The sequence below is a fragment of the Schistocerca gregaria genome, chromosome 1, assembly GCF_023897955.1.
Source record: "Schistocerca gregaria isolate iqSchGreg1 chromosome 1, iqSchGreg1.2, whole genome shotgun sequence".
In the NCBI taxonomy this organism is placed as follows: Eukaryota; Metazoa; Arthropoda; class Insecta; order Orthoptera; family Acrididae; genus Schistocerca; species Schistocerca gregaria.
Genome location: NC_064920.1, coordinates 1,092,381,712 through 1,092,406,766, shown reverse-complemented (window position 1 = coordinate 1,092,406,766; position 25,055 = coordinate 1,092,381,712). Strand labels below are relative to the sequence as shown.

General features: G+C 40.7%; 3 protein-coding genes across 5 annotated transcripts in view; all 3 read right to left on the bottom strand.

Moving 5' to 3' along the window:
• The window catches only part of LOC126291257 (spidroin-1-like), a 128,676-nt gene extending 123,846 nt beyond the window's left edge, over nt 1–4,830 (bottom strand). The window contains exon 1 of the mRNA XM_049984912.1: nt 4,566–4,830. Within this exon, the coding sequence (XP_049840869.1) occupies nt 4,566–4,830 (265 nt within the window). The remainder of the gene's footprint in view (nt 1–4,565) is intronic.
• Nucleotides 1–25,055, bottom strand: part of LOC126282131 (uncharacterized) — a 590,112-nt gene that overhangs the window by 203,309 nt on the left and 361,748 nt on the right. The gene's annotated exons all lie outside the window — the stretch shown is intronic.
• Nucleotides 1–25,055, bottom strand: part of LOC126282112 (atrophin-1-like) — an 829,584-nt gene that overhangs the window by 781,320 nt on the left and 23,209 nt on the right. The gene's annotated exons all lie outside the window — the stretch shown is intronic.

The window sequence follows — 25,055 nt, the reverse complement described above, 5'->3', positions numbered from 1 at the left end:
TATTTCACTTGTTTTATTTTTACATTTAGACATATGTTTACCTTGTAACCAAAAACCTCCCAAAAACCCTGTTCTCAAATAGTGTTTTTGTTTCTCTACTGGGCAGTGCCATAGCTTACACCAAAGTCTTAACACACACACGTCGTAATAACACGTGTAAATACACCTGATGATGGAGGTTTAAACCTTAGAAATGGGTTGTGGATATAAATAAATAGCTACTGGCAACAATAAACTTATTGTTCCACTCGACACTTTCAGGGAGTCAGTTGAATGGATTGACAAATATTGTTTCAAATCAATTTTCCTCACCACTAATTTCCTATTTTGCCGAATTATGCAGTCTTATACTGAGCAGCTAGTATAGAAGAACTGGATGCGAAGCGTACTGTTTGCCTGTAGCAATGGGCAGAATCCTTAGGGATTCCTTACTGCAATTAATATCAACAAGAGTAGGAATCAGTACGAGTATTATTTTTGGCATTGTTTTGCATGCTTTTAGGAAAATATAGATGCTAATGCTGATGTCGTTGCCAGAGAGGAACACATGCCAATGAGTTGCTTCAAATCTGTGGGTTACTGTAACAGACTGGGTCTACATATCCACTGCACTGCAGGGAATTATAAACCACCTGTTTTACATATCTTTGTAGCAATCAGAAATCCACATATGCCAGTATTCGAATGCCTATTTTGACCAAAACAGAGGTAGAATTTTGCTACACGTCGGTCATGGGCCTGAAGATAGCGCAGTAAATCGCTGAAACTGGTAGCCAAATAAAATAAGTTTGGACATTAGAGGGCTGAAAGGTGTTTGATTTGACATTCTGTTTTACACACTGTTATGCTGGGCGAGATATTTAGTGTGACTGCTCACGTTCAATTGAATTCAGTTTCCTTTTTCTATGCTCACTGTAAATAGTTGCACAAAAAAGAAAGTAAGTGTTCACTGTCCAGGTAATTTTCTATAAATTCTTTGTAGTCAGGTGCCCTTACTAATTTGACTCACTGTTCTAGGCACTATTCAACCGGGCCTTTTTCCTAATCTGGGACGTATCTGGACTCACTTTATAGAGAATACATATTTAAGACCTAGCAGAGGTTCTACTGAGGCGCTCAGTCAGTCGTTTTTCCCTGGCGCGATCCGCGAGTGGAACCGACGAGAGGAAATATGACTTTGGCGCGAATTGTGCCCTCCGCCACACACTGCTTGGTGGCTAGCGGAGTATATATGTAGATGTAGATGTAGCAGGAACATTACAGCTTGAGCAGTATTCTGTTATAGGATGCCCAGGTGATTAATAAACAGTCTCTCTTTTAGACCTGCTGCATTTTCCCCGTATTCAGCAAATGAACCGAAATCTGACGGCAACTTTTCCTACGATTGAGCTTATCCGATTATTCCATTTCATATCCCTGCAATGTGTTTTAACTAGGTATTTGTATAAGACGGTCGATAAGAATTCAGCATTATTGACATTGTAGTTATAGGATACTACATTTTTTTATTGTGATAAGGTCCATAATTTTACATATCTGTACATTTAAAGCAAGTTGCCAATCTTCACGACATTTTTAAATCTCATCAAGATCTAACTGAATATTTGCGCAAGTTTTTTCAGGTAGTAATTCATTATAGATAACGGCGTCGTCCGCGAAAAATCTGAGGCACTTACTACCATTGTTTGCAACGTCGTTATATACTTCATGAACAGCCAGGGTCCGATCACACTTCCTAGCACGCACTTGAAGTTATTTCTACTTCTAACGATGACTCTCCATCCTAGAGAACATGCTGCATCCTGTCAACCAAGAAATCTTCAACACACCCTCTAATTCTGCTTGGACCCTAACCTCATAAACAACGATTAACAAGGCCCAAGGATCCGCAGCAATGAATGTAACTGAACACACTCGTAGGCCAAGACAGCAACGAAAAACCTTGATATCAATGTGTTCTTTCCTTAACAATTCTTTTGTGCTACCATCTTAGCCCAAAGATGAGGTTTTCTACGTAGGAACATGTTGCTTTATTAAATAACTAACAATCCCGGCATTGTCTGGGTATTCGTTTTGCCAATTTTCTATTAGAACCGAAAACAAACAAAAAATGGACTGTGTTTATAGTGCAGTATCGAAAAAATTTGATTCCTTGCATTCGTGAAAACAGTTTTAAAATTATGAAACAGTCGTGCAAAGAAATGTGCATAAAGCAGAAATGTATAGGTAACAAGATCCGGCACCTGCTTTGCATGTCTACAGCGTTGTTTTGTAAACGTGTCTATGGCAGTGTCTCTTCATTGCTCTATGGATGGCGGTATATTTCGCCTGCAGCCGTTTGGGCTTCTCAGACGAAAGCTGTCGAAATCTCTACTAGGTGCCACGCGTTTCCTACGCTGACTTGACTGTAGCAGTGTCTTAACAGTAAATAACAATTGAATTAAAACTTCACGCATATTGTAACACTTTTTCACGGGCATCAGTGTTTCCAGCATCATATCTCTTGAACTATGTGTCATACAACAATGTATCTGTGTAGGTATATTCATAGGCATTTGTGCAAAATAGGCTGCGAATTGAATTAGTAGCAAAGAGGTAATAAATTTAGATGTCATGCACAATGCTGTAGTTTTTCAGGCATCTCAATATTTATGACGTCATATCTCCTAAACTATGTTTAGTACCATGATAGAATTTTGTAAGTTCATTTAGCGGCATATTTGCATACTGTCTCGCGTATTTATTGCGAATAGAGTTAGTAGCACAGAAGCAATAAATTTAAATGTCATACATATTGCGGCAATTTTTCAAGCATCTCATCGCTTATGACGTCATAGCCTGTGAACTACGACAGGTTGGGAATTCTCACCCTGACAGGCATTATTGCCAGACAGTAAGGGCAACTATGATAGGCAGGCGATTCTCACTCTGACAGCGATTATTCCAGACAGTAACAGATATGTGTACGAAGTCTGGTTGCAATCGGTTCATTGGTTTAGGAGGAAATATGGAACACACGAACACACACACATTTTTATAATATGCATGAACGTCTGGATTTGAGTAAGTCAACAAATTTTTGGATTGGTTGCGCTCTCTGAAATATCATTTCACAAACCGGGAAAGTTTTATATAAGGATATAACCATGGACCTTGCCGTTGGTGGGGATGCTTGCGTGCCTCAGCGATACAGATAGCCGTACTGTAGGTGCAACCACAACGGAGGGGTATCTGTTGTGAGGCCAGACATACGTGTGGTTCCTGAAGAGGGGCAGCAGCCTTTTCAGTAGTTTCATGGGCAACAGTCTGGATAATTGACTGATCTGGCCTTGTAACACTAACCAAAACGGCCTTGCTGTGCTGACACTGCGAAAGGCTGACAGCAAGGGGAAACTACAGCTGTAATTTTTCCCAAGGGCTTGCGGCTTTACTGTATGGTTATAAAAAAATTCGGAGTAGGAATTAAAATCCACGGAGAAAAATAAAAACTTTGAAGTTCGCCGATGAGATTGTAATTCTGTCAGAGACAGCAAAGGACCTGGAAGAGCAGTTAAACAGAATGGACAGTGTCTTGAAAGGACGATATAAGATGAACATCAACAAAAGCAAAACGAGGATCATGGAATGTAGTCGAATTAAGTTGGGTGATGCTGAGGGAATTAGATTAGGAAATGAGACGCTTAAAGTAGTAAATGAATTTTGCTATTTGGGGAGCGAAATAACTCATGATGGTCGAAGTAGAGAGCATATAAAATGTAGACTGGCAATTGCAAGGAACGTGTTTCTGAAAAAGAGAAATTTGTTAACATCGAGTATAGATTTAAGTGTCACGAAGTCGTTTCTGAAAGTATTTGTATGCAGTGTAGCCATGTATGGAAGTGAAACGTGGATGATAAATAGTTTAGACTAGAAGAGAATAGAAGCTTTCGAAATGTAGTGCTACAGAAGAATGCTAGAGATTAAATGGGTCGATCACATAATTAATGAGGAGGTACTGAATAGAATTGTGGAGAAATTTGTGGCACAACTTGACTAGAAGAAGGGATCGGTTGGTAGAACATATTCTGAGGCATGAACGAATCACCAATTTACTATTGGGGGGGGGGGGGGGGCAGCGTGGAGAGTAAAACTCTTAGAGGGAGACCAAGAGATGAATACACTAAACAGATTCAGAAGTATGTAGGTTGCAGTAGGTAATGGGAGGTGAAGAGGCTTGGACAGGATAGAGTATCATGGAGAGCTGCATGAAACCAGTGTCTAGACTGAAGACCACAACAACAACATCGTCTAGAGAAACTTCGAAGTCACACTGAAACTGTTGCAGAACAAACAGTGCATAGGTGACACTTTATATGATGTGGAAGCGAAAGTAATGTGTCTCGTGATTAATTCACATGGTCACTTTTTTCCTTTTTTGCCAGTGTGGAAGCACGTTTCGTGGCGCCGCTGGTAATGGCTCTGCCCCAGTGGATGCCACCCACTGGCTCGCGCTGCCAAAAAAGCTGGCCGCTCTCCGCAGAGAGTGCTCCCCAGCAGCGCGCGCCACAGTGGCAGCCGACAGCGGCCCCGGCAGGGCAGGCGCCGGCGCGTCGCGACGCCGGAGCCGAGCTGTCGGGCGCCTCCCCCACCCCTTCCCTCCCCCGCCTGTGACAGGCAGCCCCGCGCCCCGCCCATCTCGTCCGCGCCAGCCGTAATGCGCGCCCCGCAGCAAGAAATACTGACTGCCGCGATGCTATCACCCGCGACCGCGCCGCAGCCGCAGAACCAGCCGCAGCTTTTATCGCCGCCGCCGTAAGTAATGGCGGAGCCACTTCCCAGCTCCTCCTCCATTTATAATAAGGATTCCTTTCCTTCATCAGCTCTGCCCTCTTCCCGTTCCTCCTCTAGAGAGCAACCACTCTTCCGCTGTGAGCTCTACTCAGACAGCAGACACCCTAGGCTCTTGTTGCTGTTTTCATGCTACAGGATACCTCGCTGATGCAGAGAGAGCTATATTCCCTTCAGTAACCAAAGTAACATTGGTGAACACTAACTTTTTAATTCTTGAGTTTCTCCCGGCGTATTTGATAATCAAAATATCCACGGGATCTGTATTTGCACGCAGACAGCTGCCACCACCCTTCACAGAGGAATCGGGTACTTAAAACTCTAGTACATAGGGCGCGCACTATCTCTGACGCAGAGAGTCTACCCCAGGAATTGGAACATCTAAGAACTGTATTTCGAAAAAAATGGGTACTCAGAGTGGCAGATTGAACGTGCTCTCCGCCCAACCTGCAGCACAACCTGTTGAGATGGATGAAGTCACGAGGGAGGAGGTAGGCACTGCATTTATTCCATACACAGGCGCACTCTCGGGGAAAATCGCCCGCATTCTGAAGAAACACCGGGTCGGAACTGTGTTTTGTCCTCCAAATAAAACTCGTGCACTGGTGGGGAGCGCCAAAGATGACCTCGGTTTGAGGAAGGCCGGCGTGTACCAGATTCCGTGTCAATGTGGCAAGTCGTATATTGGTCAGACGATGCGTACCGTCGAGGATCGATGCCGTGAACACCAGAGGCACACTCGACTGATGTATTCGGGCAAGTCGGCGGTCGCTGAACATTGGTTGTCGGAAAATTACGCTATGGAGTATGACCGCAAGAGGATATTGGTACAGACGTCGAGATACTGGGACAGCGTTGTTACAGACGTCATCGAAATTCGCACTAATGAAGACCTCATAAACCGTGACTGTGGCTATAACCTTAGCAAGGCTTGGGAACCAGCGATTGGGTTAATCAAGAGTAAATCGAGCAAACGCATAGTTGTGACGACCACGGCGGACAGAGCCACCACACCGACGTCATCTCAGACGCCGTCGCAATCTGTTCCACCACGCGACCGTGGCGCGGGGCGCGGACGGCGGAGGGAGCGCGCCGCGGGCGGAGGGTATTTAAATCGGCCGCCGCCGCGACCGAACCTAGTTCCCCCTGAGCAGCCATAGCGTAAGGATCTCCGTGCCGGCACGTTCACAGGAGCTCAGTCCGTCGGTTCACCTGATGATGGCGACATGTTTGATCTCCGAAATATTGTGATCGTTGGACACTATAGACCGGCAGTACACCCGTGGATATTTTGATTACTAACTTTTTATTTTGTTAGTTTATTGTGGAAAGACAGTGGTCGTCACATCTTCCTCTAAATTTAACTGGAGGTTCCATATACAGTGTCTTTCACGAATTTATGACAAAGGAATATGCTGATATGATGTTTATTACCATCACTTTTCCAAAATTACATCCTCTACGACTTCTGCTGAAAACTCTGTGCAATCGTCTGGAATTTAAAAAACAAATTGAGCCAAGTAGTTAATAAGTTAATAATTTTACGAAATTACTTCTTTGCTCCTCTGAATGTTCTGGAAAAATACTGCAGATACACGTCTGAGATATGTTTTATTAGATTCACCAGATCAATAATAACAAAATGAATGGAAATCGTGTTTTACTTTAATCTAGTACAGATTTGAAATGGCTTCATATTAGCGAAGTTGCTAAATTTCAGGCGAAATCTTTTATTATCTGTAACTCCGCAACTAAACATTTGCGGACCTATTTGTGTATGAATTGTTTTTTAGTTTTACTCGTAGAATAACATATTACAGTATTCGCATACCTTCGTGAATCATCCTGTATTTCACATTACATTATGTTATCATTACCCATTGTCTTTTACACATTACAATAACAGAAATTCTTCTATGGAATAGAAGGAGTTGTCAAGCAGAAAATTTGTCGATCTGCTTTCAAATTTTACATTCTGTATCTCATGCATTTTACCTCGCTAGGTAAGTGATCAAAACTCTTAGTCGCAGCACTGAGCACTCTTTTTTGTGCTACAAGCAGCATTAATGTAGGAGCAATGAATGTAATTTTGCCTTACGGTATTGTAATTATGTACATCGATGTTCCTTCTCATCTCTAGTATGTTATTTACAACAATCTTTGTGAGGAAATAAATATACTGCGAAGCAGTAGCAAGAATGACAAATTCAAACAAATGTCTACAAGATGTATGAGCACCACATATTATTCTCAGAGCACGTTTCTGAGCAACGAAGATGTGTTAACCAAGAACATTATTGCATATGACATTAAGGAATGAAAACATGCAAAAGAAGTCAACTTCCTGAATTATCGCTCCCAAAGATTTGCTATGATTATAAGTGCAATTGTGGCTGAACTAAGTTGTTTCAGGAGTTCCAAAGATAAGCCTTTTTCAGTTTAAATTTGCATGACTATGGACACCTAAGAATTTTGAACTTTCACCCTAATTTATAATTCCCTCGCCATGTGTTACACTTACCTGTGATGTAGCATCCCTAGACGTGCAGAGCTGAATATGTTGTGTGTTTATAAAATTGAGAGTGAAACCATTCACAGAAAACCAGTCAACGATACTTATAAGAAAACTGTTTTACCATTTTTCTGCATGTATGCTTGGATTGATTACAATACCAGTGACATCTGCAAAAAGCACTAATTCTATTTGTTGTATATTAGATGGAAAATAGTTTACATATATGAGTAATAACAGTGGACCCAACAATGTGCCTTGGAGAGCCACATACGTGATTTCTCCCCCTCCCAGCCAGACTAATGTCACTGGACTACGTTGGTTGAATTAATAAGGACATCTGCATCCTTCTTTCGATACGACATTATCCACTGGTTGGCTGTACCATCAATCCCATAAAACTTCAATTTATCTATTTATTATTTCAATAGTAAGCGCCACAACTGTTAATACACTTATCCCACTGTGAGACAAGATGTTCAATGCCTTCACCGAAAAACGGCAATTGCCTATGGAAACGTGATTGTACCCAGATGTGAGCCTGGATTAGATAGATTAGATTAGATTAGTTTTTCGCTTCATAGATCCGTGCTGAGGAGATCCTCGTGGATGTGGAACACGTCAAATCTTTTTTTTTTTAGCTGAAATAACAAACTAATAGTATGAGTATATACAATACGCCATTTTTAAGCTGAAATAACAATACTAATAGTATGAGTATATATATCATTTGTTTCTATTAAAAAAATTCGTCAATTGAGTAGGAGTTGGCCACTAGTAAGTCTTTCAGGCTTCTTTTAAACTGATCTTTATTTGTAACTAATTTTTTTGTTTGCTTGCAAATTATTGAAGATGAGTGTTCCTTAGTAGTGGACCCCTTTTTTAACTAAAGTAAGTGCTTTTAAGTCCTTGTGGAGATAATTTTTGTTCCTGGTACTGTATTATGTACTGAGCTGTTTGTTGGAAAAAGATATTAATTATTTAGGACCAATTTCATTAAGGAGTAAATATACTTCTTGCGAAGCTAATCGACGGCCTCGAATGACGTTCTTCAGGGCTCAATAACGTGTAAATCGCATTGGAAGGAATCGGGACTGTGTGGAGAATGTGCAACTGCATCCCAGAGCAACTCTTGCAGCGTTGTCGAAACAACATTGACAACATGCGGACATTAACCTGAAAAAGAATGATGCCGTCAGTCAATATCGCTGAGCGTTTGGACTTGATTGTGGGTTTCAGTTGTTGCCAAGTGTCCACATACGGCTGTTTGTTAATTGTGGCGCATTGTTGCAGAAAGTCAACGAGCAGCGGACTCTCGCAGTCAAAGAGAGAGATCATCCTGACCAACGCGGAGTTGCTCTGCCTATTGATTCAACTAGGTTGTAGACGTTTCGTTGAGAAGCCATTACACACCCTCTACAAAGTGTTGATCTCTTCCCAAGCGATTTACTTGGTGGTACGCCAACATAATATTACTGCCAGACACACAGACATGGAAATCATAAGGTTTCCTATTGGGTGGGAAGGTGTGTCATCAGTCTTCTGATGGTTTGATGCGTCTCACCACGAATTTCTTTCCTGTGCCAACCTCTTCATCTCTGAGTATCACTTGCAACCTACATCCTCAATTATTTGCTGGATGTTTTCCAATTTCTGTCTTCCTCTACAGTTTTTGCCCTCTACAGCTCCCTCTAGTACCAGTCATTCCCTGATGTCTTAACAAATGTCCTTTATTCCTGTACCTACTCCTTATCAGTATTTTCTACATATTCCTTTCCTCTCCGATTCCGCGCAGGACCTCATTTCTTACCTAATCAGTCCATCTAATTTGCAACATTCGTCTGTAGCACCACATCTCAAATGTTTCGATTCTCTTCTCTTTCCGTTTTCCCACAGTCCATGTTTGGCTACCATACAATGTTGTGCTCCAAACGTACATTCTCAGAAATTTCTTCCTCAAATTAAGGCCTATGTTTGATACTAGTAGACTTCCTTTGGTCAGGAATGACCTTTTCAACATTCCTATTCTGCTTTTCATGTTCTCCTTGCTCCGTTCGTCATTGGTTATTTTACTGCCTAGGTAGCAGAATTACTTAACTTCATCTACTTCGTGTCCATCAAGACTGGTGTTAAGTTTCTCGCTGTTGTCATTTCTGCTACTTCTCTTTACTTTCGTCTTTCTTCGATTTACTCTCAATCCATATTCTGTACTCATTAGATTGTTCATTCCATTCAACAGATCATGTTTTTTTATTTATAAGCACTATGGGAATTCTGAGGTCATCGGTCCCGTAGAACTTACAACTACTTGAACCTAACTAACCTAAGGACATCACACACATCCATGCCCGAGGTAGGATTCGAACCTGACACCGTAGCGGTAGCGCGGTTCCAGACTGTAGTGCCTAGAACCGCTCGGCCACTCCGGCCGGCACAGATCATGTAATTCTTCTTCACTTTCACTCAGGTTAGCAATGCCATCAGCGAATCGCATCATTGAGATCCTTCCACCACGAATTTTAATTCCACTCCTGAACCTTTCTTTTATTTCCATCATTGCTTCTTCGATGTACAGCTTAAACAGTAGGGGTGAAAGACTACATCCCTGTCTCACACCCCTTTTAATCCCAGAATTTCGTTCTTGGTAGTCCACTCTTATTATTCCGTCTGGGCTCTTGTACATATTGTATATTACCCGTCTCTCCCTATAGCTTACCCCCACATTTATCAGAATTTTGAACATCTTGCACCATTTTACATTGTCAAACGCTTTTTCCAGGTCAACAAATCCTATGAACGTGTCTTGACTTTCTTTAATTTTGCTTCCATTTCAACCGCAGTGTCAGGATTGCCTCTCTCGTGTCTTTAGTTTTATTAAGCCAATCTGATCGTCATGTAGAACATCCTTGATTTTGTTCCATTCTTCTGTATATTCTTTTGTATATTATCCTTGTCAGCAACTTGGATGCATGAGCTGTATAGCTGATTTTACGATAATTCTTGCACTTGTCAGCTCTTGCAGTCTTCAAAATTGTGTGGATGATATTTTTTCAAAAGTGACATGGTACGCAGCCAGACCCATACAGTCTAAACACCAGTGAGAATAGTCGTTTTTTGTCACTTTCGCCAATTATTTTAGAAATTCTGGTGGTATGGTATCTATATCTCATCTGCCTTAATTCATCTTAAGGATCAACAACAAAAAACACTTCCTCACCTGACAAAAAAACTGCTACATTCAAAAAACCATAACAGAAAAGAAACAACTTATAAATGATCAGACCAACTTGACAAACCACGCACTCTTTAAACTGATTGCCCACTTAATACAACACTAAACTTACACATATAACAACAATCTCCATTTACCACTACCATCTCCTCCCAGAATCTATTCTATAATCACCATCCAGTCCCCCCCCCCCCGCCTCCGCATCCCCACCACCCACCCCCATGAAAATTGCCGGCCGGGGTGGCCGAGCGGTTCTAGGCGCTACAGTCTGGAACCGCGCGACCGCTACGGTCGCAGGTTCGAATCCTGCCTCGGGCATGGATGTGTGTGATGTACTTAGTTTTAAGTTCTAGGGGACTGATGACCTCAGTAGTTAGGTCCCATAGTGCTCAGAGCCATCTGAACCATTTGAACCCAAGAAAATTACAATCAAACCCAATTCTCCTGTAGTATCTCTGTCTAACATACAAGACAATGTCATAACTCTCTCTCTCTCTCTCTCTCTCTCACACACACACACACACACACACACACACACACACACACACAAAGCAGTTTCTCAGTTTGAGTTTGGCAGCACTCACAGCGTGAACGAAGACACACGAACAAATGAAAACACTGTTAGTGTGCAGAATGAGAAATAGTTACCAAAAGTGAAGTATAAATGATACAACGCAAGAAATACTGCAAAGTGGCAACAAACTGCCTAGTGCATATGTGAATCAAAGTCTTTTGACGCCAAACGCTGCTAGCAAGGAGGGAATAAGCAGAATATGTAAAGAAACGCAATAAGTAACTTGCACACTAACTCTATAAACAGCCAAAAATGTAAAGACTTATGTATCCAGTTTGCAGAATAACCACGGAAGATGCTTAATAAACAAAAGTGAAACGCGTCTGGAGTAATTCTCTTTAACTAATTGCAGTAAGCTCAATACAGACAACCAATAGTGACAGACTTCTAATCAGATTGTCCCCTTACGAAGTACTGTGTCAGTTGTGCAACTGTATTCGTTATTGACTGTCAGTGAGCTTACATCCACATTAATTGACGGGAAGTCAGATACTAAAACAGCAGTCATACCTCGCATATCCCAAGGACGTGTTATAACCCTCTGCTGTTCCTAAGCTATATAAACGATTTAAGAGACAATCTGAGCACTCCTCTTAGATTATTTGCAGATGACGCTGTCGTTTACTGTCTCGTGATGTTATCAGAAGATCAAAACCAACCTGCAAAATGATTTATACAAGATATCATACGGTGCGGAAAGAGGAAATTGACTCAAAGTAATGAAAAGTGTGAAGGAATCCGATAAATTTCGATTATTTCATAAGTAACACAAATCTATTTAAGGTTACGAGTAACTTGAACTGAAACAATCACGTAGATGATGTTACGGGGGAAACCAACCAAAAACTGTGATTTTCTGCGGAATACTTAGAAGCTGCAACAAATCCGCTAAAGAAACTGCCTTCAATACGCTTGTCCGTCCTTTTCTGGACTACTGCTGTCCGCTACGAGATTCTTACCAGATAAGGTTAATGGAGGCATCAAAAAAGTTCGAATAAGAGTAGCTTTTGTTCTGTGTTACCGCGAAACAGGGCAGAGAGGGTCACGGATACGATACGCGAGTTGGGGTGGCAGTCGTTAGAACAAATACTTTTGCGTTGCAGCGAGATCTTTTCACGAAATCCCAATCACCAAATTTCTGCTCCGAAAGCGAAAATAAATTTTTGGTGCCACCTACATGGGCAGAAATGATTATTGTAATAAAATAAGAACAATCTGAGCTCGTAAGGAAATATTTCAGTGCCGGCCGCGGTGGTCTCGCGGTTCTAGGCGCGCAGTCCGGAACCGTGCGACTGCTACGGTCGCAGGTTCGAATCCTGCCTCGGGCATGGATGTGTGTGATGTCCTTAGGTTAGTTAGGTTTAAGTAGTTCTAAGTTCTAGGGGACTTATGACCACAGCAGTTGAGTCCCATAGTGCTCAGAGCCATTTGAACCATTTTTGAAATATTTCAGTGTTCGTTTTTATCGCCCGCTGTCCGTGAATGGAATGGTAGAGTAATAGATTGGAGATGGTTCTATGAACAGTCTGCAGAGCACTTAATTGTGAATTGTAGGACAGTGATGAAGATATTGACAAAGACGTAGATGTAGATGAATCTTTCACTACGGAGCCCTATATACGCTGTGGCGAGTCTTAGTGGCAAAATAAAAACAAAGCAATGAACAGTAAGTAGTACAACTTAACAATGAAGCCACAATAGGAAGAGATGAGTTTCCATATTTAAGGCCATCGAAAACAATGACTCGATGAACACCAAAAGAAATTAACGAACGGCTAAATAATAGCAAAGATTGCTTTTGGTAAAGTAATAAGAGCTTTCAAATTAAACTTCCGATGTTTCTGAAGACGTACATTTACAATAAAGACGTATAACCAGTTTCTAATTTCGGCAGTGAGACAGTGTAACAGACAAATAGTTATCATCGATCCATAACAACAGAAGTAATTAAATCCCTGTTTTATTCAACAGAAAAGGCTATAGTTTTTCAAATAACGTTGTACTCCCATTTTAACCTGCTTACTGTGTTCAAGTCCCAGCACTTCCCTCGACTGCCAAATTATCTATACCATGGTACATCAGTATGTGCCCTACCAATCTTTCACTCTTTTAGTCTAACTGTGCCAACAATGTTTCTGCTTTTCAATTCAGTTGATTACCTCCCCATCAGTTACTCGATCTACTTACCCAGTCTTCAGCACTCTTCTGTAGTATCACGTTTTTAAAATTTCCATTATCATCTACTGTTTATCTTCCATGTTTCACTTCGATATAAGGTAACATTGCAAACAAATTTTTTCGTAAGAGTGTCAATTACTTAAGTTTGTATTAGACACACAGAATCTCAGTGCAGTTACGGAGTAAAAAGCGATTTTCACAAAGACATTCTCAAAATGCAAACCAGGATTTATAGCGCCCGCATCCCTAGTGACTTAATCGTATCTTTGATTTTCTCTCTCTCTCTCTTTTTTTTTTTTTTTTTTTTTTTTTTTTTTTTTTTTTTTTTTTTTACAGAGTAACAGTTTCTCCTGGCGTTGATAACGAGAGAATAATTCTCGGGCGTACAGCCGGGTCACGGCCAGAGAGATCTGATACTGTGCAGGAGAATGATTTTATGTTACTATAAAATTTCAGCGCCTGATAAAATAACAACATTATAAAAATTAACTATTTTAACTAACAACTGTGTACTTTTGAAATTTCAAATATCGTCTCTTTGGTGACACGATGAATTTCACACCTGCCTAATTCCACACCAAAACGACCCACATAATTTACAACAGCGGAATAAAACCCTTACTCTGAGATGGAAGCGATTGTAATGGTTGAATAATCGTGGATCGGAATTATGTCGAGCCACGGCGAATATTTCAGGCATCGTTATCTCACTGGTGTAATTCAGTGGCCGGGCAATACGCCGTAATCAGTCGCTCGGAATTTCATTATTCATCTGATTACGCTACATTTGCGAGTCCGAGCCGCAGTGCTGGAATTTACTGTGCGCGCATGCAATGCGCGAATTTACAAAAAAAAAAAAAAAAAAAAACGAATACATTAAATATTGTCACCCTGGTTACAATTATTCAATCCGGTTTTACTGAAATCCTACAATATTAACTATTACAGGTATGTATTTTATTCATATGTAATTAAACTTATAGTGATTAGAATAATCAAATGAAAATACAGTACCCTTTACAAGCATAGTACGCTGACATCCAGGGCGAACGTCAGCAGTAACCCAACTACAGCATTCACTCCTCTTGTCACATGAATCTTGATCGTTTCTCGTCAGCCACAAAACAATGCGTCACTCTCTAACGGGGACCTTTCTTTTCTTTGTTTTTCTTCTCCCTTTTCCCTATTGTTTAGCCCATCTGGTACAGGGTCTGCTGTTTCAGGATTTGGCAATTTTTTTTTATTTATGTTTATGACCCGATGCTTCACGTTTACTGAAGGGAGGAAAGTCTTCTGAGCTGTCATCATTGTTAGGACCATCATAATCATCCTCATCATGATTTTACAGTTCCAGTTTCCCAGGTACTGTTGACTGAGCCTCTTCAAAGTTCTTGTGCCCATGTATAACCTGTCGCGGAGAACATCATTGATTGTCATTCCTCTTGCAACAAGTGTAAGTAGGCTGTTTACGTTTTCTTATTGGTAACGCCACGTAGCGCTCTGTATGAAAAATCACTGGCTGTGCCGTGTGCAGTCTGTGGCTGGTTTGCATTGTTGTCTGCCATTGTAGTGTTGGGCAGCGGCAGCTGGATGCTAACAGCGCGTAGCGTTGCGCAGTTTGAGGTGAGCCGCCAGCAGTGGTGGACGTGGGGAGAGAGATGGCGGAGTTTCGAAATTTGTAAGAATTGGTGTCATGAACTGATATATATATTATGACTATAAAGGTAAATACATTGTTTGTTCTCTATTAAAATCTTTCATTTGCTAACTGTGCCTATCAGTAGTTAGTGACTTCCGTAGTTTGAATCTTTTAGTTAGCAGGCAGTAGTGGCGCTTACTGTATTGCAGTAGTTCGAGTAACGAAGATTTTTGTGAGGTAAGTGATTTGTGAAACATATAGGTTAATGTTAGTCAGGGCCATTCTCTTGTAGGGATTATTGAAAGTCAGATTGCGTTGCGCTAAAAACTATTGTGTGTCAGTTTAAGCACAGTCGTGTATAATTTTTCTAAGGGGACGTTTCACAAGGTCACCCTCGAACATATCCATCCGATGGATGCTGGGTAGGGATGGGAAAAGTTAACCGATTTAAATCGATACCGTTGTTTTAATTCTGAATAACTGAATGTTTCGGTATTTGTTTGGTTTCGGTTATAACAGATTTTATTTTTATTTTTTACTAATAACCAGATAAAAAACCGAAACATAATTATTCGTAGCAGCACCGCTAAAATTTTTGGTTGAAAAAAACTTTTAAAAACGGCAAATATTAGTTCGTAAAATTTCCATTGCTTTTAAATATTCCGTTACTATAGAAAATGGGAAAAGTGACCAGTGCTCATTTAATAACAACGCCGACAGAAACACGCAACAAACGCATGGCATAAGAATAGGTACAGTTTTGCTGAGACAATAACGCAGTGTGCGAGATAACACCACATCTGGTCTATACGACAGTTACACGCTGTCGTCTTTTATGGTGTCAAAAATTTATTTTCACATCTACATCCATACTCCGCAAGCCACATGACGGTGTGTGGCGGAGGGTACTTTGAGTACCTCTATCGGTTCTCCCTTCTATTCCAGTCTCGTATTGTTCGTGGAAAGAAATATTGTCGGTATGCCTCTGTGTGGGTTCTAATCGCTCTGATTTTATCCTCATGGTCTCTTCGCGAGATATACGTAGGAGGGAGCAATATACTGCTTGACCCCTCGGTGAAGGTATGTTCTCGAAACTTCCAACAAAAGCCCGTACCGAGCTACTGAGCGTCTCTCTTGCAGAGTCTTCCACTGGAGTTTATCTATCACCTCCTTAATGCTTTCGCGATTACTAAATGATCCTGTAACGAAGCGCGCTGCTCTCCGTTGGATCTTCTCTATCTCTTTTATCAACCCTATCTGCTACGGATACCACACTGGTGAACAATATTCAAGCAGTGGGCGGACAAGTGTACTGTAACCTACTTCCTTTGTTTTCGGATCGCATCTCCTTAGGATTCTCCCAATGAATCTCAGTCCGGCATCTGCTTTACCAACGATCAGCTTTTTTATGAACATCCCATTTTAGTTACAGGATGTACATTTTTGGGATGGTAAAGAAGTAAAAAACAGAGGAAATAAAAAAAGCAAATACGATTATTAAAATTACACGGCCAAGTATTAGAAACGAAAATAAATTTATTTAATCAATATATTGAATAAAAATAACCATCACAGTCATTTCGACAAAGATGCTTACCAAGGAAATAACTTAACCGCTACGCTACATCATGCCGATTTTAAGGTTCCACTGAATACGTCATGTTTTCTCAGTTACTCGCAAACGAGAACCCACAAGGGTGAAGGGCTGCAGGGTGATGCCTGGGGCCCGCACTATACCACTGTATAAGTGGTTTCAAAGAGTCGGTATCACCCCTGAAGACTTCTCCTTTCAAAAGTAACAGAGTCAGGTTCAGGCCACTATGTAGTCTAAACCAAAATTTTATTTTTATCTGTCATGATGAAGAAACTGAAAGCTACCAAAGAAACGAGAATAACGAGACGCACCCATTAATTACAAGTTAAAATCACTTAGAAATTATATGAACCATAAAATTAACAGACAATTTAGACGAACTGATACAAACGCTCAAGTAACAAGCTGGAAACGCAGCCATCTTAAATTATGGTAAATGACATTCCTGGTGGACTTCAGAATTTGATGAAACTCTTGCAGGAAGACGCCAGGCATCGTTAAAATTTACATCTCGCAGCAGAATAATATTTCCTCATCCTAAACAATCAAAAAAACTTCATCCAAAATACCGAATCAAGAGTAAATGTCAGACGACCTGATCAATTCATTAGATGAAAACTATCACAAAACCTTTTGAAAACAACTCTAAAAATACAACCCCCTTAAGTTAATTCTGATTTGTGGGGATGCAAGAGCGTTCTATAAACTTCAGAATTGTGAAGAACGAAGGAAGCATAGTAATTAACACAAACACTTCAGTGAAGACCATATCTGAACACATAAACACTGATACAAACCAAGGCTTGGGAGAGGCATTCCAGTGACTGCTAAATTACATGCTATGCTGAGAAGGTTAAGCTATCGCAGAAATTTGGAAATATGCTAGTGGCACAGCACGTCGTAACATATTGATCTATCAGGAATGTAAATAACAAGAACCTTCCCTGAAGATTAGACTACAGCTGTATCCACCCACCTCACAAAAAAGGAGATAAGAGCAGGTCATCTCTTTTGGCTTGCACATACTAGATTTTCTCCAGAATTTTATATGGAAAGATAAAACGACAACTGAAGCAGGGCGTGGGTGAATACCAGCGAGGCTTTAATATTATCTATGATATGCTACCTCCCCCCATGAACCATGGACCTTGCCGTTGGTGGGGAGGCTTGCGTGCCTCAGCGATAGAGATGGCCGTACCGTAGGTGCAACCACAACGGAGGGGTATCTGTTGAGAGGCCAGACAAACGTGTGGTTCCTGAAGAGGGGCAGCAGCCTTTTCAGTAGTTGCAGGGGCAACAGTCTGGATGATTGACTGATCTGGCCTTGCAACATTAACCAAAACGGCCTTGCTGTGCTGGTACTGCGAACGGCTGAAAGCAAGGGGAAACTACAGCCGTAATTTTTCCCGAGGACATGCAGCTTTACTGTATGATTAAATGATGATGGCATCCTCTTGGGTAAAATATTCCGGAGGTAAAATAGTCCCCCATTCGGATCTCCGGGCGGGGACTACTCAGGAGGATGTCGTTATCAGGAGAAAGAAAACTGGCGTTCTCCAGATCGGAGCGTGGAATGTCAGATCCCTTAATCGGGCAGGTAGGTTAGAAAATTTAAAAAGGGAAATGGATAGGTTAAAGTTAGATATAGTGGGAATTAGTGAAGTTCGGTGGCAGGAGGAACAAGACTTCTGGTCAGGTGACTACAGGGTTATAAACACAAAATCAAATAGGGGTAATGCAGGAGTAGGTTTAATAATGAATAGGAAAATAGGAATGCGGGTAAGCTACTACAAACAGCATAGTGAACGCATTATTGTGGCCAAGATAGATACAAGCCCACACCTACTACAGTAGTACAAGTTTATATGCCAACTAGCTCTGCAGATGATGAAGAAATTGAAGAAATGTACGATGAAATAAAAGAAATTATTCAGATAGTGAAGGGAGACGAAAATTTAATAGTAATGGGTGACTGGAATTCGAGTGTAGGAAAAGGGAGAGAAGGAAACATAGTAGGTGAATATGGATTGGGGCTAAGAAATGAAAGAGGAAGCCGCCTAGTAGAATTTTGCACAGAGCACAACTTAATCATAGATAACACTTGGTTTAAGAATCATGAAAGAAGGTTGTATACGTGGAAGAACCCTGGAGATACTAAAAGGTATCAGATAGATTATATAATGGTAAGACAGGTTTTAAGTTGTAAGACATTTCCAGGGGCAGATGTGGACTCTGACCACAATCTATTGGTTATGAAATGTAGATTAAAACTGAAGAAACTGCAAAAATGTGGGAAATTAAGGAGATGGGACCTGGATAAACTGAAAGAACCAGAGGTTGTACAGAGTTTCAGGGAGAGCATAAGGGAACAATTGACAGGAATAGGGGAAAAAAATACAGTAGAAGAAGAATGGGTAGCTCTGAGGGATGTAGTAGTGAAGGCAGCAGAGGATAAAGTAGGTACAAAGACGAGGGCTGCTAGAAATCCTTGGGTAACAGAAGAAATATTGAATTTAATTGATGAAAGGAGAACATATAAAAATGCAGTAAATGAAGCAGGCAAAAAGGAATACAAACGTCTCAAAAATGAGATCGACAGGAAGTGCAAAATGGCTAAACAGGGATGGCTAGAGGACAAATGTAAGGATGTAGAAGCTTATCTCACTAGGGGTAAGATAGATACTGCCTACAGGAAAATTAAAGAGACCTTTGGAGAGAAGAGAACCACGTGTATGAATATCAAGAGCTCAGATGGCAGCCCAGTTCTAAGCAAAGAAGGGAAGGCAGAAAGGTGGAAGGAGTATATAGAAGGTTTATTCAAGGGCGATGTACTTGAGGACAATATTATGGAAATAGAAGAGGATGTAGATGAAGACGAAATGGGAGATACGACACTGCGTGAAGAGTTTGACAGAGCACTGAAAGACCTGAGTCGAAACAAGGTCCCCGGAGTAGACAACATTCCATTAGAACTACTGACGGCCTTGGGACAACCAGTCCTGACAAAACTCTACCAGCTGGTGAGCAAGATGTATGAGACAGGCGAAATACCCTCAGACTTCAAGAAGAATATAATAATTCCAATCCCAAAGAAAGCAGGTGCTGACAGATGTGAAAATTACCGAACTATCAGTTTAATAAGCCACGGCTGCAAAATACTAACGCGAATTCTTTACAGACGAATGGAAAAACTGGTAGATGCAGACCTCGGGGAGGATCAGTTTGGATTCCGTCGAAATGTTGGAACACGTGAGGCAATACTGACCTTACGACTTATCTTAGAAGAAAGATTAAGAAAAGGCAAACCTACGTTTCTAGCATTTGTAGACTTAGAGAAAGCTTTTGACAATGTTGACTGGAATACTCTTTTTCAAATTCTAAAGGTGGCAGGGGTAAAATACAGGGAGCGAAAGGCTATTTATAATTTGTACAGAAACCAAATGGCAGTCATAAGAGTCGAGGGGCATGAAAGGGAAGCAGTGGTTGGGAAAGGAGTGAGACAGGGTTGTAGCCTCTCCCCGATGTTATTCAATCTGTATATTGAGCAATCAATAAAGGAAACAAAAGAAAAATTTGGAGTAGGTATTAAAATTCATGGAGACGAAGTAAAAACTTTGAGGTTCGCCGATGACATTGTAATTCTGTCAGAGACGGCAAAGGACTTGGAAGAGCAGTTGAACGGAATGGACAGTGTCTTGAAAGGAGGATATAAGATGAACATCAACAAAAGAAAAACGAGGATAATGGAATGTAGTCAAATTAAATCGGGTGATGCTGAGGGAATTAGATTAGGAAATGAGACACTTAAAGTAGTAAAGGAGTTTTGCTATTTAGGAAGTAAAATAACTGATGATGGTCGAAGTAGAGAGGATATAAAATGTAGACTGGCAGTGGCGAGGAAAGCGTTTCTGAAGAAGAGAAATTTGTTAACATCGAATATAGATTTATGTATCAGGAAGTCGTTTCTGAAAGTATTTGTTTGGAGTGTAGCCATGTATGGAAGTGAAACATGGACGATAACTAGTTTGGACAAGAAGAGAATAGAAGCTTTCGAAATGTGGTGCTACAGAAGAATACTGAAGATAAGGTGGATAGAGCACGTAACTAATGAGGAGGTATTGAATAGGATTGGGGAGAAGAGAAGTTTGTGGCACAACTTGACTAGAAGAAGGGATCGGTTGGTAGGACATGTTTTGAGGCATCAAGGGATCACAAATTTAGCATTGGAGGGCAGCGTGGAGGGTAAAAATCGTAGAGGGAGACCGAGAGATGAGTACACTAAGCAGATTCAGAAGGATGTAGGTTGCAGTAGGTACTGGGAGATGAAGCAGCTTGCACAGGATAGAGTAGCATGGAGAGCTGCATCAAACCAGTCTCAGGACTGAAGACAACAACAACAATGATATGCTAAAGCTTCTTGAAATGTGTTTAGTAGATTTTAAAAAACCGAGTGCTTGTGTTCATAGATATTGTAAAATCTTAAGAAGTTTCGGGATCCATAGGAAATTAGTCAAATTGTTAGAAATACCTTCACGAGTACAAAATCTAATACACATTATTTTCTGAAAACGACTTATTGACCGCCCGTTAGGCTGGCCGGAGTGGCCGAGCGGTTCTAGGCGCTACAGTCTGGAACCGCGCGACCGCTACGGTCGCAGGTTCGAATCCTGCCTCGGGCTTGGATGTGTATGTTCTTCTTAGGTTAGTTGGTTTAAGTAGTTCTAAGTTATAGGGGCTGATATTCTCAGCAGTTAAGTCCCATAGTGCTCAGAGCATTTTGAACCGCACGTTGATCCTAGTGATACCATTGCATTTGATCTCTGTAAAGCATTCAAGAATCCCCAAGAGTATAACCGACATCACTTTCTCTACTGGGTTATTCTCCCCCTCGAATAAACATCAAGCTTGAAAGAAATTAGTGTAAACACAGATTTATCCTTCCTTACGTCGGGAAACCTACGCTTCGCCCACAAAATAGTTCGTTGCCTTTGACAAAATTGGACCTCCTCGAATGTTAATCTAGATAGAAATGAACCGCGTTCATCTATTAGAAGTGGAGGAAGCCTGATACGTCTACCCTGATTTCTCACGTACGTAAGTTTTAAGGTACCCGAAACCAAGAATATCTGACTTTCCCAAAGACTGATTCGACATTAAGTTCACATTCGTAAGCAAGGCTCATAAAACTACATTATAACGCGATGAGTTTTCACACATCTGTCAAAATCAAAAATGTTTCCGCCAAACATATTTATTTATTAAATACAATGGGCAAGCCCCGTTTGCTAACATAATGCCGCACATTGCACAACCGCTCAACACGCAACAATCCTCACGGAACTGGCGCAAAAACAAAGTAACATGCGAATAAAAAATAGCACCAGGAGAGAACACACATAAATATGCATAAACAATAAAAAGCAACTGAAAAATAAAGACTGAATAATTTTAGTCTCGCTGATTATGATAGCAATTATCTGCAATAATTGAGGACTACGCCGGGAGAAAGGATAGCTATGCTTGCAAAGAAATAGCATCTGTAAAACCAACTGATTTAGTGAACTGAAATGATTCTAATAGTTAATTTTGAAAGCTACTGAAAAAACGCAGTTCAGTGTTAAGTGCAACTCTTTAATTATTCGGAAGCCAGTTACCGTGAAAAAGTAACCTGATTTTCCCCCAATTAATAAGTTCAATATAAAGTTCTTCTCAGCTATAGTTCGCGTAGGTTGAGCCTCAATCTTCACTTAGCCGGTGCTGTCGGTGAGTCGGCGATCTCCGTATTGTTGGTCCGTAATAGTTGAGCGTGTTGTCCAATAACTATCGGCGTCTTGATGATTCTCTTGATTGTAGCAGCCCGTTGCAAGTATAGCAGTAAGGCGCGATATTCGTGGAATTATTGTAATTAGTACAATGAGCCTAGTTGCAGTTCCAACTTATAAACAATGTGACAAGCAATTAATTCCTTGTCCTCGGTACACATCTAATCACGCAAACCGTACGCATTAACACTCCCGAGACACAACAATCACCGTCCTGTTCTCGCTCTCAACTCTTCGATGCTTTTTCTGTCGACCTATCCATAGGTTTCTACACCGCTCAACCCATCTCGCCTTAGATTTCACTTTAACAATTCCAAGTACGTCTATTCACAATTTGATAATTACAACTTGAGATTATTCTGTTCATGTAAAAAGAATTGAAACATGTTAATAAGCGAGGAAACACACGGCATCAGAACAAAATGAAAACACCAATGATATTAATGACCACTGCATGACGTAAACAGAAACATCGTCATAGAAAGAAAGAAATTAATAGCATTCATCCTAAAATAACTCATTCACTGAATCACCTAAATAAATCAGTAAAAAAAGGAAAAGAAATTACAGGAAAAAACAAAAAAATATATCGATCTGTAGTGTTGTTTTCAGGTGAAGGAGAGAGAGAATTTGTAATGCACCAAAAGGAAAAGTACTCAGCATATTTTCATGATTGCTACAACACAGACTTCACTGATCTTTTAAGAATAAATATGGTAGATATCCGATGTCAAACTAGAAAACTGAGCAGTTCATTATGCCGTATCATGACAAGAAATAAGATGAGAAATATAGATGTCTGATGCAGTAGAAAGACGCAGAACAGATCCCTCGTTCTGCAACACATTAAATCCCGTCTCCCCGATAACAATTTAGAAAGAAGCTCTGATACCACTAACAGTAACATGTCTCCCTTACGTTCGTGGGTTCGCTAACTGATGAAAATAATAACCAACAATGGATAAAGTTTTTGATGATGTATAACGCACACCATGGGCCACATTCAAAGAAATAAAATAAATCTTATAAAACCCGAACTACACCGACAAATTCCTGACGCTGACCCAGATATTTTCTTGGTATTTTCGTATAAGAAACCCATGGGCACCAGTGGCTCGTTACAGCGCAACTGCATTTCGTTTTGATTTTCTACCCTCCATGTATCTTCGTACCCATACTGTAGCTACACAGTAGTGCAAGTTCGATAGTATGGTTGTTTCGAAACCCATTTGTTCCATTCACTCACTTTAATTGCTGCTCACTATAATACTCGTAATTCTTCACCCTCGAGCCTATAGTTAAAAACAGTTCGGTTATGTCTCGGGTTTGTTCTCCCAGCAGAGTTGGTTGTACGTTACCAGGAGTACACAGAAGCGTGGATTTGTTTACTGACAAAGAGTTGGTAGATGTGCACTTCGTGTATGGGTTCACTGAATGCAATAGAAAAGCTGTACAACCAAGTTATGTTGAGTTCTTTTCGCAAGGCGGGCAAAGGAAATTAATTGGCTCAGCAGACCGAATAAATCATTATTACGTTATCACCCAGTAACTAGTCACCGGACACCTCATGTCCCTCATATGAAAATACTCAGAAGGTACATCTGAATAAAGGATAACCTGACTTCAGTGACAAATTCAATCCTCTTTTTATAGTGTAGAAGATCAAAAGGGAAAGAAGAATCGCAGTAATAGAGAACGCGGTTAATGACACGATTGAGTTTGTCAGACATTTTGTGTCCACAGCCTCTCGTTAGAGTCACTTATGCCTGAAAAAATAAGTGACAGAGAAAGAACTAGCCCAATACAGCTCGCTAACGAACTTACTGCAGCGGTATACCCATTGACAACAAATAACCTTCATAACTCGCAGCAGGATCGCCTGGTAGCATGCAACCAGCAACTCACAGCCATGCTCAAAGGGGTCTTCGCAGTCTCCCATCGCCATTCACTGGAGCGGTGTTTATCACTACGGATTATATTCTCCTTATGCTTTTTTTGGCCACAGTCGCTAAAAGGACACACTTGTTCGCCCTTATTGAGGAGTCATTAACACGCAACCACGGAAATGGGATCGTCATTAGGAATTTCAGGAATTAATCGTAACGGCAGTTCCGACGTTATGGGTCATCCTTATTCACACCATCTCTCATTGACTCTTTCGAGACTTCTTTTTCCACGTCTTGAATTGATAGTCGCAGTTCTGACATCCTTTTCACATAGTCCACATTCATCTAGCACACCGTTTATTCATACAAATCTTGAAACTTTTTTCTAATATCTTCTTTTTTATTTAATCTAATTTTGCACATCTTAACAGCTCTAGGGACGTCATTACAGAAGTTACTTCTCTGTCGTTTCGTAAGGTTCCAGATCTCATTGCCATACAGGCATTGCCATAGTCCGCAAAATTTAATTTCTTTCCTCCACTTACTATTTTTTAACTTTGTTGACACTACAAAAAAAGTATAAGAATATTCGAGTTTTCTATCTAAATCTTGATCGTCTCGGTAACATAGTTGATTTTGAACATAATCAAAAGTTTTTACTTGATAAAATGACCGCGTGTAACAGCGTAAGCTGCTGTTAAAAATACTGTGATTAAAAAAAGGATATTTTCAACAATGGTACCCGGTGTTACATGATGTCATTTCTACAGTTTATCAAAGATATCGAGCAC